This window comes from Pangasianodon hypophthalmus, chromosome 4 (assembly GCF_027358585.1).
Source record: "Pangasianodon hypophthalmus isolate fPanHyp1 chromosome 4, fPanHyp1.pri, whole genome shotgun sequence".
Lineage (NCBI taxonomy): Eukaryota > Metazoa > Chordata > Actinopteri > Siluriformes > Pangasiidae > Pangasianodon > Pangasianodon hypophthalmus.
Window position 1 is genome coordinate 12,356,232 of NC_069713.1, and position 18,084 is coordinate 12,374,315.

At 40.1% G+C, this 18,084-nt stretch overlaps 1 protein-coding gene across 10 annotated transcripts in view; it reads left to right on the forward strand.

Moving 5' to 3' along the window:
- si:ch211-200p22.4 (phosphatidylinositol-binding clathrin assembly protein) overlaps nt 1–18,084 on the forward strand; it is a 60,990-nt gene that overhangs the window by 25,481 nt on the left and 17,425 nt on the right. For 4 of the 10 annotated variants that reach the window (XM_053233302.1, XM_053233303.1, XM_053233306.1 and 1 more), the window contains exons 5-14: nt 658–751; nt 1,959–2,070; nt 3,747–3,853; nt 5,320–5,361; nt 5,803–5,823; nt 9,201–9,286; nt 10,474–10,615; nt 14,876–15,015; nt 15,251–15,351; nt 17,171–17,281. In XM_053233302.1, the coding sequence (XP_053089277.1) occupies nt 658–751; nt 1,959–2,070; nt 3,747–3,853; nt 5,320–5,361; nt 5,803–5,823; nt 9,201–9,286; nt 10,474–10,615; nt 14,876–15,015; nt 15,251–15,351; nt 17,171–17,281 (956 nt within the window). The remainder of the gene's footprint in view (nt 1–657; nt 752–1,958; nt 2,071–3,746; nt 3,854–5,319; nt 5,362–5,802; nt 5,824–9,200; nt 9,287–10,473; nt 10,616–14,875; nt 15,016–15,250; nt 15,352–17,170; nt 17,282–18,084) is intronic. The other 6 variants (XM_053233305.1, XM_034304101.2, XM_053233304.1 and 3 more) reach the window with 5 other exon arrangements.

The window sequence follows — 18,084 nt, forward strand, 5'->3', positions numbered from 1 at the left end:
ACTAATGAAGTTGCCTCTATAAACTGATCGAGCTGATTATTTAAAGACCGTGAGTAAGATGCCTCTCGGGAGCTTCCGTTGTGCTCGAGTGTGACGAGCTGATGTTCAGAGCCCATGCCCTATTTTTTACCGCTAGTTGCAATGCAGTGTTAACCGTGTGTGAATGTGGCAGGTCGTCCTCCAGCTATCCTGATTATGTCAGTTTTGCTCTTCTTCAAGATTAGTAATGAAGAATGATGATAAATATGCTTTTCTGAAAATATATTGGGTATCAACGGTATTGAAATTATACTGAACAACTCCGTTATTACTCAGAATAACATAAAATCTTTTGTTTAATTTTTCCTTCTGAAATGATTTCTTTTTATAGATCTTTATAAACTTTGGAAATGTGGCACTACTATTTTTGCAGTCTAAATACGGTCATACATACCTCTTGTTATGAAAATGTCTTCAAGTGTTGGACATATTGCCAATCTGCAGTCAAGAAGCATCCATGGCACAAAACAGACATGTGACTGATGCTTCTTTGTGGAGGTTTTTTTTTTTGTACTGGAGTGACTCTCTGAGACTTCAGGACTCTTGCTTGTTGGTTGTGTTCGTTTCTGTATGTTTGTTTGTTTTGTTTGTTCATATATGTGTTTGTGCGTTGTACAGTATTGATGGAGTGATGCGCACCATGAATACAGAGAAGCTGATCAAAACTCTGCCCATTATTCAGAACCAGCTGGACGCTCTGCTCGACTTTCAGGTGTGTTTGCGTTTTGTGTGTGTGTGTGTTTGTACATATACCTGTGTGTCTTGTCTTATAATCAAACCGAATGTGCTTTTCTGTGTACTGTTGTGTAGGCTGGCTGATGAAACTCATTACATTTCGGTGCTCATTTCAAATAGTCAACTTACGAGGACTTTCATTTCCCTTCTGTATTTGTGTGACGATGATAAATTCAAGACCAAAAACAAATTTGACATTTAAGCAATTGTACAAAATTAAAATTGAAAGCTTTACTTGCATCATTGTTTTGTTTTCTTATTTCAGAGCTAAAAATTTAAAAGTGCATCTACAAATTGTAACCAAGAAATAATGTACGAAGGAAAGTCTACTAAATCTCTCTTCCAGGATGAAGTCTGAACTGAACTTCAGGATCTATAAATATTCTGTAACATATCAGTAGACACACACTGTGCAGCAGTTGCATCAGCATGTGCTACAACAGACACGAGCATGTTCTTTACTAGTTTTGCTTTGTACGTGAACATGATCTTGCAGGCACAAAGGACACTTTGAATCTTTTTTTTTTTTTTTTTTTTTTTTTTTGCGCCATATAAATAGTACACTCCTGACATGTTTTGACACACCATTTGATTAAAAAAAAGCAAAAGTAACTGAGATACAGACATTATTTATAAATGGGTTAAACCCATTTAATTCAAGTGATTTGTAATTGTCATCACTGTAACTAAATTAAAAAAAAAAATATATATATATATATATATATATATATATATATATATATATATATATATATATATATATATATATATATATATATAACAGACCCTCTGGCTACCTCTGGGGGTCTTTGAGACCCACTGATCTAAACATAGAATTAGACGGTTGGGCAGTGATGTTTTTAAAGCAAGTTCCATCTTTAGAGTTCCTGGTCTGCAAAGAATTACCTCACCTGGATCAAAAATAAAAATGGCCCTGCAACTGTCGACCCAAGAACTAAAATCAGCTCGGGTTCTTCTTCTTCTGGTGAAAACGTAAATCACACCTTGGGCTACCTGCTAAATTAGTGCCAGCCGTTATATTATTCATCAGGAGGAAGTCTTCTAAAAGTCGCCGTGTTTATTTAAACGACGTGTCGCACTTCACATTGTTGAAGCTGATGTTAGAAATGGCCACTTGAATAAACACTCTTTCTTGTCTCTCTTGTGTGTCTGTGTGTCTCCAGGCCAACCCTAATGAGCTCACCAACGGTGTGATCAACGCTGCCTTCATGCTGCTTTTTAAAGACTCCATCCGTCTGTTTGCCGCCTACAATGAAGGGGTCATCAACCTGCTGGGTAAGACACTCACTCTGCCTGATCTGATAGCACAGGGGTGTGTCCTAATCTCACTCGCTCAGAAAAGAGCGCTCTGGTCTCATTCACAGGGGTGTGTCCTAATCTCACTCGCTCAGAGGAGTGCACTCTATTCTTCCTTGCTCAAAGAATGAGGCTCTCTTCTCAGTCACTGGGGTGTGTCTTAATCTCGGTCGCTCCGAGGAGTGTGCTCAGTTCTCGCTCTCTCTGAGAGGGCGTTCTCTTCTCATTCTCCATGAGGCTGCTCTATTCTCTCACTCACTCACCCACTCAGCAGGGTGCTCTATTCTCTCAATCTCTCTCACTCACTCACTCACTCAGCAGGGTGCTCTATTCTCTCACTCACTCACTCACTCACTCACTCAGCAGGGTGCTCTATTTTCTCACTCACTTGTCAGGCTGCTCTATTCTCTCACTCACTCACCCACTCAGCAGGCTGCTCTATTCTCTCACTCACTCACTCACTCAGCAGGGTGCTCTATTTTCTCACGCACTTGTCAGGCTGCTCTATTCTCTCACCCAGTCGTCAGGGTGCTCTATTCTCTCACTCACTCACCCACTCGTCAGGCTGCTCTATTCTCTCACTCACCCACTCGTCAGGCTGCTCTATTCTCTCACTCACCCACTCGTCAGGCTGCTCTATTCTCTCACTCACCCACTCGTCAGGCTGCTCTATTCTCTCACTCGCACCCTGCTGAGTTCTATTGTCTCTCTCACTCACTCACCCACCCACTCGTCAGGGTGCTCTATTGTCTCACTCACTCATCAGGCTGCTCTACTCTCTTACCCAGTCAGCTGGGTGCTCTATTCTCTCACTCACCCACTCACTCACCCACTCGTCAGGCTGCTCTATTCTCTCACTCACTCACTCACTCGTCAGGCTGCTCTATTCTCACACTCACTCCCTCACCCACTCGTCAGGCTGCTCTATTCTCACACTCACTCCCTCACCCACTCGTCAGGCTGCTCTATTCTCACACTCACTCACTCACCCACTCGTCAGGCTGCTCTGTTCTCTCACTCACTTAGCAGGGTGCTCTATTGTCTCACTCACTCACTCACTCAGAATGCCACTCTGTTCTCACTCTCAGAGAAGATTGCTCTATGCACGGTCTTAGAGTAGAGTGCTCTTTTCTCACTCTCTCAGAGGGTGATCTTTCTCTCGGAAAAAGACCTCCACTCAGCAGGTTGCTGGTATCTGAGACTGCATCATTAGGTGTGTAAGAGGCAGTGTCGAGCAGCCTGATGGTTCCTGTGGCTTTCTCTACATGCCATCATGCTGTCTTTATGAAGCGGCGCGTGTTGGCAGGGCACAGAGAAGTGCTATTGTTAGCACTGACATGGCTCAAATCTCCAGAAGCGTTTCTTTTTCCTGTAAGCTGTTTTTAGAGCACTAGCTCAGTTGTTAAGTCTGAGCCATTTTTAAGACGAGTGTCTGCTAAATGGCTGATTCTTGTATACCGTGCTGCAGCTGACACCTCTGAGCAAGCATTTGATGCACTTGCTTTCCTCAAGCGGGCAATTTACCTCCCTCCGTTTGTCTGGATGCTGTCGGTGCTATCAGGCAGTTGCGTCTGTTTTGACAGCTCACTGATGTGGTAATTACAGCTTTTGCTCAAATCACTCATCTAATCCCTGTTGTTCTTTTGTCCACACAGAAAAATATTTTGATATGAAGAAGAACCAATGCAAAGACGCTTTGGACATCTACAAAAAGTTCCTGTACAGGATGACCAAGCTGTCTGAGTTTCTCAAAGTAGCAGAGGTACTGTTTTATTTCTTATAAATAAACACACAGACGCACTGAAGGAGGATTCTGATGATCTGCAGTCGTCGTCGTACCTCCTTTTTAGTCAATAAACTGTCAGACACGAGTCTCACCATGACTCATTCTGCCATTCAGGGCTGTTTATGTGCAGAAATGGAGGGATAGATGTACTCTGGCCACCATTTTTTCTCACATTATAGTGATTCACATGTAAAAAAAAAAAAAATCCAGTATATCAAAGCTTCACCTCAGTTATTAACTATATACTGTACATAACATTTATAAAATAAAATGAAAATAGACACGCATTTCCTTTCATATGTTGAGGGATTGTTCTTACTGAAGGTTTCAGTTACTGAAAAGTTCTTTAGCAACCTATGGGTCTTCAACAAGGAAATATTAATATTTATTCAAATTTTATTGTAAAGTATGCCAAACATACATTTAGTGTCGAGTCTAAATTTAGTAAGGCTAATAAAAGTATAATGTGGTATCATAAACATTTGAATTTGCATTTTTTTAAAAAAGATTTATTTAATCGATTGTTCAATGTTTAGCTTTTGTTTATATGTTTTTAATATTTCTGTACGTATGTTTTTAATGATTTATTTGTTGATAAGCTGATTACATTAGTATTGCAGAAACATTTCATATTCACATTTTTGGAACAAAAAGTTGACCTTAACATCTTCAGCAATCTTGAAATAAATTGTCCTCCATCTTCTTCAGGCTGTAGATGCAGTGTAGAGAAAGAAGGTCCTCGCTCTTGCATTCCGTCTCTTTGGCTATTTGTGTCTCTCACACTTTCTCAAAGTTTCAGTCTCTCACTTTTTCTTTCACACACTCGCTCTGTCTGTGGTGTGACCAGCGTTAGCTGCTTTCTGAACTGTCAGAGTGCTGTGGCACCTTCTTTCTGAACAGAGGGCTACATTTCAGATGCTGATGAATTGCTCATTTTCTCTCTCTCTCTCTCTCTCTCTCTCTCTCTCTCTCTCTCTCTCCCCTCACACACACATTTGCACATTTGCAGCATTTTTCACTCTCTCTTTAAATGCAGCCAGCGTCTCTGGGACATGATTTTCAAATTGGCTTTTTGAGAAGAATGTCCATCTCAGTTGGGTTTTCAATTCTTTCCACTTACCGTCATTAAAGACTCAGTCTTCATTTGCGTGTGCGTGTATGTAACAGCCTTATTTTTTCTTTTAAATTGCTTCTGACATCTAAAGCGTCATCCGCATCTACATTCATGTCCATTTCTCCTGAGTAAACTGCAGCATGGCCGACCTTCACGTTTCCGTTCACATCGATCTTTTTGTTGTTTTCAGTTTACAGACACTGCATGAAGTAATGACCCTTTGTTATATTGTTCTTTTTTTTTTTTTTTTTTTCCTTTTATCCCCCCTCCCCCTTTGTTTGTGTGTGTTCGTGTGCCTGTTTTTGGTTTGTTTGTTCGTATGTCACAGCAAGTTGGGATTGATCAGGGTGACATCCCAGATCTCACTCAGGTCAGTGTACATTTCATCTCCACTTCCTGCTCCACTTCCTCCACCCTTTTCTCTGTTCTCTATCCACCCTCACTATGATGTGTTTTCTGTTTCAATTCACATGCTTTTTTGATGGTTGGTGTCAGTCGTCCACTCTTTATGGGGTAAAAGAACAGTGATTTACAACACAAATGATTTTAAAATGATAAGCAGTAACACTGAAGATAAGTTTGCATTTGATTTAATGATAGAAACTCAAAGGAAGAGAGAAGAAGGAAAGCAGATAGCCTGTGTACAATGAATTCCTTTGACATATTTCAAAGTTTAAGCTAAAACAAGATATTTGTGTGGCTGAATTCTGGAAACCACCTATTTGTTTTCATGTGTGTGAAGAATAACAGTGTTTCACTGTAATGTTAGATTTCACCTCCTCAGTAACAGAGCCTTTACTGTTCCTTCCAGACCATCAGAGGATGTTACATTGTAGGTGATGGGTTGTGCACACTGCTTGTGTTGGTCATGCACCATGCTGCTTCGGCGTGTGTAATAGGGTGCACAGATCAGCGTTATTGTCAGCTCCTCACTTCCTGAAGCTAACACACTGAATGAGCCTACCCTGCATGATGTCCTCACACCACTGCTACTGTGTGTGTGTGTGTGTGTGTGTGTGTGTGTGTGTGTGTGTGTGTGATGATTGAGCAGCTGAAGAGAGACCGGAGGCTGAATTTCTTTACCTATTGTGCTCCGTTCACTCTGTTCAATTTATAGGGAGGAATATTTCCCACTGGCAATCTGCAAGACACTTGTAAAGTATTGATGTAACCTCAGAGTGTCCTCAGCAAACACACACAGGCTTACTTTATTCAGCACTTAAATCAGAGGTGTGACTGTCAGAGACTCACTTTGTCGAGCCACTGGGCAGAAAAGCAGCGTCGTATTAAAAGCTGACATTCTCTTTAATTTATCTCTTCTCCTTTTGTGAAGCTGGCAGGATCCTTTAAAAAAAATTCTCAGTAGAGATCTTCCTATTTTCGGAGAATTGGGAAATTTAGCTTGGCCAATTTTCAGTTCCTGTTAAAGATTGTGGGAATATAAGCAAGTGAAAATCTAATTGCCAGTCACATCTATGTGTGTGTCATTGTTTTCATCCTCTACTTCCTCTTACAACATAGAAGTATGAATCATGCACATCTTGTAATCTGTACAAGAGGAGAAATGTATAGTGGGAAAGTGAATTTTCTCAGCAGCAAGCCCGATGTTCAAGCCTTGGCGAGTAGAATTTTTAATATATATCCAGTGTAATATAAGCATGTGGTCATAATTTTATGCCAACAGTGATGTATAGATATAGTAGTTGGCGACACTGAATAAGTAAGGAATAAACCATGACAGGGTGTACTGTTATAGGAAAATAATCAGGAGCTGTGTTTTATTCCGCCTATATCACAGCAATTTATTAACATTTACATTTTTATGTGTTAAAAGAAGGACACTTTGATATATTTACAGTTACATTTAATGTTGTAGAGCATCCCTGAAACGAGTTAGTTCCTGTTATTACTTACATTTTATACCACAGCGTGGAGTTCTCAGATCTGATTGGTCAGAAGGTGTGCATTATTTATATAACAGCACGGCTCAGCATTCACCATAGAACAAGCACTTTAATATTAAAATGTTCACTTGTATAAACCTGTGATCCTCCTTGCAGCCGGCACTACTATCAGAGCTTCTGTTATAGAGAATTAATCAGCACCTTCTGACCAGTTGACCAATTCAACAGCAATGATGTGATTTGAAAGTAATTATCTTTTAAATATATAAAATTTTATTACTTATCACTTTAAAAAAAGGAAATTGCTTTAAATTGCAGTGCCATCTGTGTAAGTTCTGCTTCTGAAGTGTACAATAAGTTGACTTGATTCTTTGTCCCTCTAAGGGCTCATCTAACAATCTGGTTTTTTTTTTTTTTTTTTTTTTTTTTTTTTTTTTTTTTTTTTTTTAAAGTAACGGAACTGTCCTTAAGACTGTGATAGGGATTCTCCCAAGGGGACGTGTCAAGCGCGTGTTAAAATCAGTATTGAAATGCAGCACCAGCTGGCTCGGAGAGAACGTTTAGCTCCCTCTGTGGCTTTAAGTGCAGTTTAAACATTAGCCATGTGTACTGGAAAGTTGGCACCGAGTCCCTGCTCTTCTCACAAACTGCGAGACACTGAGGACACTGCCTTAGCTAACATTGACATGGTCTAATTGAACCAGTACAGGGCTGTTTACGTTAGAATATTACGCATTTAGTTTTAGGGATCTTTTAGTTGTTGCTAGAAGTTGTCGTTTATAAAAGATACCTGAGGGTAAGGCAGAGATGGCGTTCTCTCACTGCGAAGCACGTACTGTAGATTAAATCAGTATAAAAGGGCAAACATGATGCACTGCATGATTAACAGTGATAAACTGAATATGGCTGTCTTTCAAAATAAATGTCACGGTGTATTAGTGGCATTTCTCGCAAATCTGTATGTGTTGCAGTAACAATGGGCGGATGCCTTGTGCTGACATGGCAGTTTTAGGACAGAATTCTTAAGTGTGCATGTTTCCTGACTGACTACACTATTCTCTTTCTTTATCTGTTGCTCTCTCTCTCTCTCTCTCTCTCTCTCTCGATGGTGAAAGACAGACTGAATGTGCATGTTTTATTTGCATGTGTGTATATATAGGGAATCAGCACTAATTTTAGCAAATTTGGACGATAATGTAATATGTTTATTAACATAGACAACAGTTCTAAATTAAGTTTGTTTGTCCCCTGACTTTCCAGCCGTAATCACATACACCTGCTTGTCACATTTTGACACACCTGATGGGTTGACTGATTAAATCAGATGTGTTAAAAGTGTCAAAGCAATGCAAGAAGCTGTGTTTTAACAGAGAGCTTGAATAGAGCTTATTTTATGAATGATCTTTTATGCAGTTTGTCAGCCTCTCTATACCTCGTTATCCATAGAAGGAGACCAGCAGCAGGGACCACCATGGATCAGATATTATGTCTGATGTGTGATGGTCCTGCGATGATCCTTTGCCATTGATGGATGGAGTAAAGGAAGGCTGACAAATTGTGCAGCTCAATCGATCGGCTACAATCATTAATTCTATACCTACAAAGTGACCTATACTGTAAGGCCACACGATTGTGGACACCTGACCCTCACAGCCACATGTGTGTTTTGAAGATCCCAGTCCAGCTTTAGTCCCCTTTGCTGTTATAATAACCTGCACTAGATTTTGGGGCGTGGCTGTGGGGATTTGCTCATTCAGCTGCAAGAGCATTAGTGAGTTTGTGCACTGATGTTGGGTGAGGAGGTCTGGGGTGCAGTCTGCCTTCCAATTCATCCCAGTGGGGTTGAGGTCAGGAGCATTGTCATGCAGGAACAGGTTTGGGCCTCTTAGTTTCAGCGAAAGGGAAATTGTAATGCTACAGCATACACAGGCATTCTATACAGCTGTGTGCTTCCAACTTTGTGGCAACAGTTTGGGAAGGAACCACATATGGGTGTAATGGTCAGGTGTCCACATACTTTTGACCGTGTGTTGTGTATACACATGTGGTGAATAGTAACAGATCACTTAACTAGTTTTAATTATTTCCATGATCACCTGATAAACCATACTCGTGTTAGTTTGTCTCTTAGTCCTTTTTTTCTGTTTGTCTCTCTCTTTCTTTATATCTCTATACCTATCACTTGAGTGGATGGGTGGATGGATAGCTGTATAGGCATGTAATAATGAGAGAAAGAAAATGCTGGTTGTGCATCGCTGCTTGCTCGTTCTGTCTTTTTCTCCTCACACTCTTCGTCTCTCTCTAGGCTCCCAGCAGTCTGCTGGAGGCTTTGGAGCAGCACCTGGCCTCTCTGGAGGGCAAGAAGACTAAAGAGTTCTCTGCAGACAGCAGGTACGCCACCGTGCTGAGCGTCAGACACGCAAGGTGGAAGTTTCCTTTTCTGAGCTAATGTGAGATCAGGTGTCAGAAGCCAAATGTTCAGTACAATGGCGTAAATGTAAAACGGCTTTCACAGCTAGGTTTAGATGCACTATGTAAGTGATAGAGTAAGTTTGAGGAACTTGGGAAATAATCAGACTGGGTAAATTATCTTTTATCACTGTTTTATATAATGGACACCTGACAGCTTCCTAAAAGCAAGTCTGGCTGTGAATTTTTAGTTGAATTACGTAAGGGAAAAAAAACACATTGAACACAACAGTTTTAAGAATGTTTTCATATAATAGAATGTCCCAACGTGTTTTATTCTTCTTATACCACAGCAATTTGCCAGTGCTAACAATTTTTTCCCATTAGTATTATTAGCAGCTATAAATAGTTATCCCCTAGTCATCAGCCTCTTGGTTTTCTCTCTTAAAATTAATGACAAATATGCAGCTTCTTACAAAAAAAATCCTTCGTATTGAAAACTTTCCCATGGCAGAAAACTAAACAGCTTTATCTCTGACTGTTACAAAACGGAGACTCCTTCCAAAAATGCTAAATAAACATCCCTTTACAGAAAACTCACCATATACAGTAAATGACATGATATGTTTTTTTTTTTGCTTAAATTAAAGATTTTTAAATTTGTTTATTATTAATCTTGGCTTATGCAGAGTGTTTGCCAATAAAGGCCATTTTTATTAGCCATTACTACAGAAACACTAACATGCGAGAATGAGTTCATATAAACCTGTGATTTGCTCCGCTGAAGGTACTGCTTTCAGAGAAAATTGATCAACACTTCCTTGTCAGTCACAATGGAGACTTTAACAGTGTTATGTCATGAGTTTTATTCAACGCCCCTAGAGCTTGATGTGAGCAGGAATAGAATTAATCTAGAGGCTTAATACGAGATTCCTGTGTAGTATACGGATATAACAGCAAGGAGGAGTTCAATCTGATTATGTAGCGCTGTGATTAGCTGAGATTTGAGACTCTGCTCACGCTGCAGTAGTAATTAAATCTGAATAAATCACTGCTCTTCCTCTAAGGTGCTAACCACATTTCACCCTAGTCCTCGTGTGTGTGTGTGTGTGTGTGTGTGTGTGTGTGTGTGTGTGTGTGTGTGTGTGTGTGCTCATGTGTCCCTGTAGAGCCACCACTCTGTCCAGCGCCGTGTCGTCCCTCTCAAACACAGGCATGTCCTTCACTCGTGTGGATGAAAAGGAGAAACAGCAGGCTCTAGAGGAGGAACAGGCCAGACTGCAGGCTCTCAAGGTGGGCTCCAGCTTTCCTGTGAGTTAATCACATTTAGCTTTGTTTACTGTTTATCTTTTAATTAAATACTGTTATATATTTGATAAACTCTTTACCAAAGGATTTGCTGTCATGGAAACTGACTAGTATGGACTCCAAATAGTTTTTCGCCTTAGCGACCTTTCAGGAAAAAGTCTGATTGATTTTACAGCTTATTATAAAAAAGATGGAAGGCGAGGAATTGATTTCGAATGTGCTGTGCTTTTCTGGTGTGCAGGTACACTGACTAGGCAAGAAACTTGAGAGGCGATATTTAGGTACAGTGTCTTGGGAGTTATATGCTCCACCTGCCAAGGGATGAAAGAACCAGTCTGGGGTTTTTTTAAATTTTAGCTCAGTGTCCTTAGTGTAGGGTGTGATGTGACAAGTATATGTCTCAAGGCATGCAGACATTTGTACAATACACAATATATCATGATGTATAACAGTTTACTAACAAACTGCAGAACAGTGGTATTGCTTTTTTTTTTTTTTTTTCTGTTGATTTTTTTTTTTTTTTTTTTAACTCCTCCCTTCATTTTTCTCCCTGATTTTGGTCTTGGCTAATTCCCACCCTCCAGCCAGCTCTTCCCTACTACACTACAGCTACCATCTGGGGAAGGGGAAAGGTAACACGTGCTTCCCCTGAGACAGCCAAGAGCATCTTTTCAAACTGCTGCTCATGCTGCATCATAGGGCAGCGTAACACACAAAGGAAAGCTCTGTCTGCCCTCTTCCTCATAAATAACCTCACAGATACTCGTGATTGGCTGGTGTCTCTGAATGAATCTGAGTTCATTTATGCTATTATTTAACATCTACAAAACTAAATAGTTGAAAATACCTGCAATATCTCAGATAATATGCCTTAACTCCTCATATTGTCCAGCACTAGTCTGTTGTGAGAACTGATCTTAAGTACAGACAGTCAAAACATAGTTTTATTGTCCTCACCAGTCACAGTCCGGTAGAAGATTCAAAGAAAACGCACCAAATGCATCATGAATTTTTAAAGCGACAAGCCCTTTAGGCAGTCAGTTCTTTGTATTGAAATAATTTGAATGGAAGACTCAGGGAATCCTGAATCTATGATTGCTTTCAAATTAGGGTTTAGGGCTAGTATGCAGACAATATGCCCTATGAACATATTGGTATAAATCATTTGTGGCTCCATTTTGCAGTATCTAGTGTATCCATTTTACCTTTGCTTTGCCACATCAAACTCTTCGATTTTGTGTTAAGCTAGCTCGAAAAAGAGAACTAGCAAACAAAAGCAGCTTAGCAGTGTATCTTATTGTGATCATTGTATAATTTGGTTGATATTGGTACACACAAGGTTACGCTTTCCCATTTCTTCCCTTTTGCACTGTTGTGTTTCTTTCTGCTTGAATAGTAATAGCAGGCTCTGCTTGTCTGCTAGAGAAATGTCACTCATTTATGCTCATTAGAATTTTAAGCCACATTCATCAGTTCTTTTGGGTTCAGGTGGTGCACGAGTAGGATTTTCATCCAGGTTCTGTCATGTTGTATAATTCATCAGACTTATCTGCATGTGTAATAAAGGTTAATATTTTACACTATATTCCCTGGGACCCTAAATATTTTTTAATCAGCATGTTAATTATGTAAAAGGTCTTCATTTTGTAGTGGATTATCTTGAAAGGATTACAGAAAGAAGGACAGAACACCAAGGTGGATAAACCTGGATAATATTCCAGGACATCAGGCGAGAAAGTTCACAGCAGATTTCAATTACTGTTTACGTTTGTACTGTTTGTATTCACCGTATATTATAATAGTTTGGGGCTTGACTTCAGTAAGCCTGAGTGACATGGGAACTTTGCACTGAGATAAATATATATGCAGTGTAGCTCAGATCCTCCACAACCTTTTTTGTGAAACTCCCCAAATACCTGATCTCAGATCAGAAGATGAGGTGTTTTTTTTTTTTTTCTTCTCCCTCTTTAAAAAAAAAAAAAAAAAAAAAAAAACCCTAGTCTAAAAGCTTCTGTTACTGATAAGAGAAATGACAAACATGCTCACAGTGTGTGATAAGAGAAGGCTCAGCACTTCCTTTGGTGTATTTAGAACAGCTTGGGCAGTGTCAGAGCTGTGCCGCTCGGTGAACACCGTGTCCTTCACTCAGGTAGGACCGTGCGCACACAGGCATTTGTTTACTCCACACGTCCTCGTCACGTCAATGATTAGCCCTGGGCGACGAGAGGAGAGTGAGGTTAGCCAAACTCCTTTGTCTCTGTCGGGAGACCTTGTCGTCCCATATGGAACACACACACAGTAGCCTCAGGACACCTGGAATGTGTCCTGGAATGCACTCTGCATTTAGATAAGCTGGATTTAGAGGCTCAATATAGTACCTGGAAATGGGCAAATGTTCAGAGAAGCTATGATGTCTAAACTATTCACACTGATTACCATTGGGATTAGTGTGCCGTGTATTTGTATGCCAATTTTTGCAGTATTTTATTACAAGCTTATAGTAATTATTTAGGGTTCTTTCACACTTGGCTTTTTTTTTTTTATTTTTTTTTTAAGTCAGAAGTACTAGCTAGAGCACTTCATGTGCTGATATGAGGGTTCTATCTGGCCAAGTTTTCTATCTTGACTAGACTTCTTATCAATAATGTAGATGAAATAAAGATTGGTGTAACTCTAGTGATGTGGAGGTTGTTTGACTTCACTGTAACTTTGGAGGCAGGTGAAGAGAAGTTGCTTGTGTGACTTGACGGTATGCAGCCACACTGAAAGTGGGACATCGCGTACCACTGTCCCAAAAATAACCAAGTTACATTATAGCGATGGAATATTGGTAATAAAATATTTTCTATTCAGCTTGTCATAAATCTCCTTGTATTCACTCACTAGCAAGACTATTTTTCACTGGCAGCGTCCTCACCCTCCACCCCCCAGCTTGTGACATGATTGGTCCAGAGGTTAAACAGTACTTGATGTCATGATGTCAATTAGGTGCTTTTTTTGAAATTTTTTAATGGAGCTGGGCTTTTTTTTTCTTTGCTAGCTGCGCTGCTTCAAAAAATGCTGCTGGCAGCACTTTTTAAGAGCGTTTGCATTCTGCATACACATTTATACATTATAAAACATGTGCTAGTGGATGAGGGGGCAAAAAAAGATGCCTCCTGTGAAAGTGGCCATAGTCACTTAATTTATAGGCACAGCTTTGGCTTTAAATGTACTTCCCTGCATAGTGGAGGGTATTCTGAAGCCATATAGGCCCCTATATGTAAAACAGTCTGCTGTATTTGGGGTGTGAGAGTGTGAGAGAGAAAGGCAGTTATTTTGTTTGCTTAGTGGTTGGTTTGGGACAGTCTATAGTCGGTCTCTGTGGTGTATTTCATAGCTAGACAGGGTTTGGTTCTGTGCTCAGTGTTGTTCAGTGGTTATGATATGTTTCAGCAATAGGGTGGGTTGTGTGGTTGTTTTTGTGTATCTGAATTTGGGGTGGGGTTATCAGCTCAGTCATTTATATCGGCTGTGGGATCATTTTTGCATTTTGATTGCTCGTGTTTATGTATTTGTGTGTGTTTGGTTTCTTCCAGGCTGAATGGATCAGTTTCCCCCTGACAACATTCAGGCATTTGCACATTTTGATTTATTCTATTTGTCTAAAGAAAATGTGAGGAGGTGTAGCTCAATCTCCGTTTTGAATAGATCCATGAAGTAAAAAACATTTAAAACACAAGTGCAGTATTCCTCTTTCAGTAATGCTGGCCGTGGCAATATGTCTCACGTCACCATGCTAACACTTTCATTAAAAATGTCTCTTCATAAACGCAAGCGTCCATACCACTCCATCCATAGAGTGGCTTTAAGATATTAAAATAACCAAACCATTAAATCACCTGAGCAAGAAATCATTTGCCTGGAAGAAATTTTCTGTTGACCAATAAAATCTGTAAATTTCTATTTCCAAGATTTCCGGGATCTGTTTATATAAAAACATACATATGTACTGAAATACTGCTTCATTAAACATGTTTCAGCTGTAATAATTTAATAACCTGCTATCAGCCATGTATATACTGTGCTCCTCAGCTGAGTATGGCTGGTGCAGTATAGTTGAATGTATATTTAGATTCTTTACTGCAGTCTGTCAGCAGTACATCACATGCTGTCAGACACAGTTTGAAGACTTGCAGCTTTGCAGTTTTTTTGTTGTTGTTTTTTTTTTGTATTTTGTCATAAGTGAGATGACAAAAAAAAACTACGTTTGTGTATGTGCAGGACCAGCGCCTGAAAGAGATTAGCATGCAGACTCCCTCTGCCTCACCTGCTACTCAGTCTGCAAGCAGTGCCAACAACCACAGTGCGGCAGTGGATCTGTTCTCCAACCACAGCACCACCCCTGCCCCTGTCACCAACAGGTCTATACCCCACACACACACTGTTCTCACTCGTGTCGCGCTTACAGCACACTACAGCCCGTAGTGGAATCTGCTACTCTTAGCTATGGCACAGTATTGTCTACTCTGTGCTTCAGATGAACATAAAGACAGAATAGAGATATTTCTCATAATTTCTCTGATGATTGTGTCTAATACATTATATTACTATAATGTCTCTAAGTCTGCTGTCTTTGGTTCTGCCTCTTACCCACAGCATGCCAAACCTCACCAGCGACCTGTTTGACCTCCAGCCAGCTTTCATCCCTGCCGTGCAGAGCACTCCATCCATATCCACAGCCAGCAGTGCCTGGGGAGGTCAGGCTCCCTCTCTCTCTGCTTTTTTTAACTTCTATTTTATATCTCCATTCTATAGTTATATATAGATGTTAATAATTATTTTAAAACCCCATTTTCTCCCAATTTTTGTTGTTACCATTTCCTGACCACTAGCTAGAATTAGCCTATTACACAGCAGCTAGTAAACAGATAAAAGCGCACCTTTTTGACCTGCAGCTCATGCTACGTCACAGGACAGTTGAACACTCGGGGGGAAAAAAGTGCAATCTGCCTCCTTCTACATACATAACCTCATACATGTTCGTGATTGGCTAGTTTTGCTCTGATTGACAGGGGAAAGAGTAATCTCCCCACTCCCCAGAGAGCAGGACAGCAGTGCTTTTTTCGACTCCTGGCCATGGCTTGCTGTCATTTGTTCACTTAGATCCTCAGATGATGTCGGTTTTTAAATAGCCCCTCGTGTACTGATCTGAATGCAGTGCCTACAGTGTGTGAGTGGTTTGACCGTTGCAGGCGTTAGTGTTGGTGTGACCTGTGCTGAATGGTTGTGCTCATCCATCTGGCCTGCCTTAAAAAATAAAAGTGTGAAATGAGGACATTGTTGACGTGGAAGAAGGGCTGAGGGACAGTTTTGTTGGCTCTCATGTGGTGGATGAACAGAAGGGCTCGAAGAAAGGATATACACAGGAGAGCAAGACAAATGATAAAACGTTTCATATGTAACATGGCTGCACTATATGATGTACTCTGATAATAAAGCCTATGATATAGTGCATCAGGAAAATGTATTCAAGTATTTAATATTTATTGCAGCTGTGAATAGCATTTGAGACCTTCATTGCTATACTGACGGTACCACTGATGCTCAGAAAGCGTAACTTGATGTTTCACACAGGGAATAAAACACTGCAGGGCACCATAAGGTGTGCAGTCATTGGATAATAGTGAGTGACTGGGTGATGTGATGTGGCCCATCGCAGCTTGTGGGTTAGCCACCTACACTGATTATTTTCTTCTAACAGCACATCCTGTTGTGTTTTATTTTTATTTTGTACCACAGCAATTTTGCCAAAGATTATATATTTTTTTTATTTGTTAAAAACAACACGTCAAATATTTTTTGTTTGTTACATGTGGTGATGTGGAGCATCCATGAAACAAGTCAGTTCCTGTTAACACTTACAATATAGTAGCTATAAACAGTTGTACCCCTCTTCCATAAAAGTTAAATCTCCTCACAGAAAACTTCACCATATCAACAATTCAGTTTTTCTTTGTTAAAAGAAATGATAACATGAGTACATTAACGTAAACCTGTGATTTGCCTTGCAGACAGGACCATGATCAGTGGTGCTGTTATACAAAATTATTCACTACTTCTGACTAATCAGATTCAAGAATTCAAGATATAGAGATCATGTCACAAAATATCTAATTTAATTAACTTAATTAGTTGATCTGGTTATTTGATTTTAGAAAGCCTCTATCTGGTGTGAAGAAGAAAGAAAGGCCCTTTCTTGACAGCTGCTGTAGTTTGTCAAGCAACATCTCATGGGTAGATCTTGAATACAAGAAAGTAGTGCTTAAATTAAAGTCCATATAAGGGTGAGAATGAAACTTTGACGCATCAGTGTGAACCCTGTATATCTGAGCAGTCAGGGGTGAAACAGTAGCGGGTCCTGGTTATATGCAGATCTAAACTTATGACTAAGTAAAATACAGTGAAAGGCATTTTGTTATTGTATACATGTACCTGTGCAGAAGGTCAGGATGGAACATTCAACCAGTGTACGAGCCAGGTCTAAGGTTCTGTCTATGCATGTGATTTTGTCCTCAGGTCTAGAGAGCGGCGTTCCCCAGCAGGCTGCTCATATTTCCACCATGAATGTAGATTTTGATGCAGTGTTTGGGACTCAAGGTGCCAATAACGATGTGAAGCCAGCAGCTGGTAAAATTCCAACCAAAGGAGCTTATTTAAGCATCTAACCCACTGCTGTATCAGTCAGCAAGCTAAATAACCTTTAACCTTCTGCTCAGCTAACCTCTCTGCTCTGTCGTGCTTTAATGGAGCTGGGTGAAGTGCTTCCTTTTACAGATCTATGGCACAAACTAAACTTATTTAGCCACTATTCTGAATGGCAGATGTAGAGGATTCTGGTCAATTTTTGTGCTATTCTGAAGTACTCTTAAAGTTCTCAGGCCTTGGGTGTCATATAATGCACCAAAATATGGCAGTTTAGTATCTACCTTACTCTCATAAATGGGAGATTCACATGTGCCAGCTGTGGACATGCGATAAAACCCATCAAGGCCAAATCACGAGACGGGGGATGTGGAGCTAAAACTCATCTACTGTTTGCTTCACTAGGGATGTAGGCACTATCCATCCAGCCGTTCTAAATCCTCTTTATCTCTGTGTGTGTGTGAGGAAAAGACATGGACTTAAATATGGAGTTGCATATGGTTAAATTTGATTGTAATACGAGTGTGCTCAAATTCCACAGTCAGAGTTCTGTACAATACATGTAATATCTGGTCAGAGTGTGTAAAATTGAGCGTAACACTTGAGCCTGACTAATGCTGGATTTGCAGCTTAATAATCTAAATTAAGCTGCTGGAGTTTTCGTGCACTCATTTTATGATGATATTTGACTATACACAACTTGAATGAAGAAGGACCAGTGTTAAAGATTATTATGTGGTTATGATTTTCACATCAGCATATGGAGTTGTGAGTTAATACAATGTGGG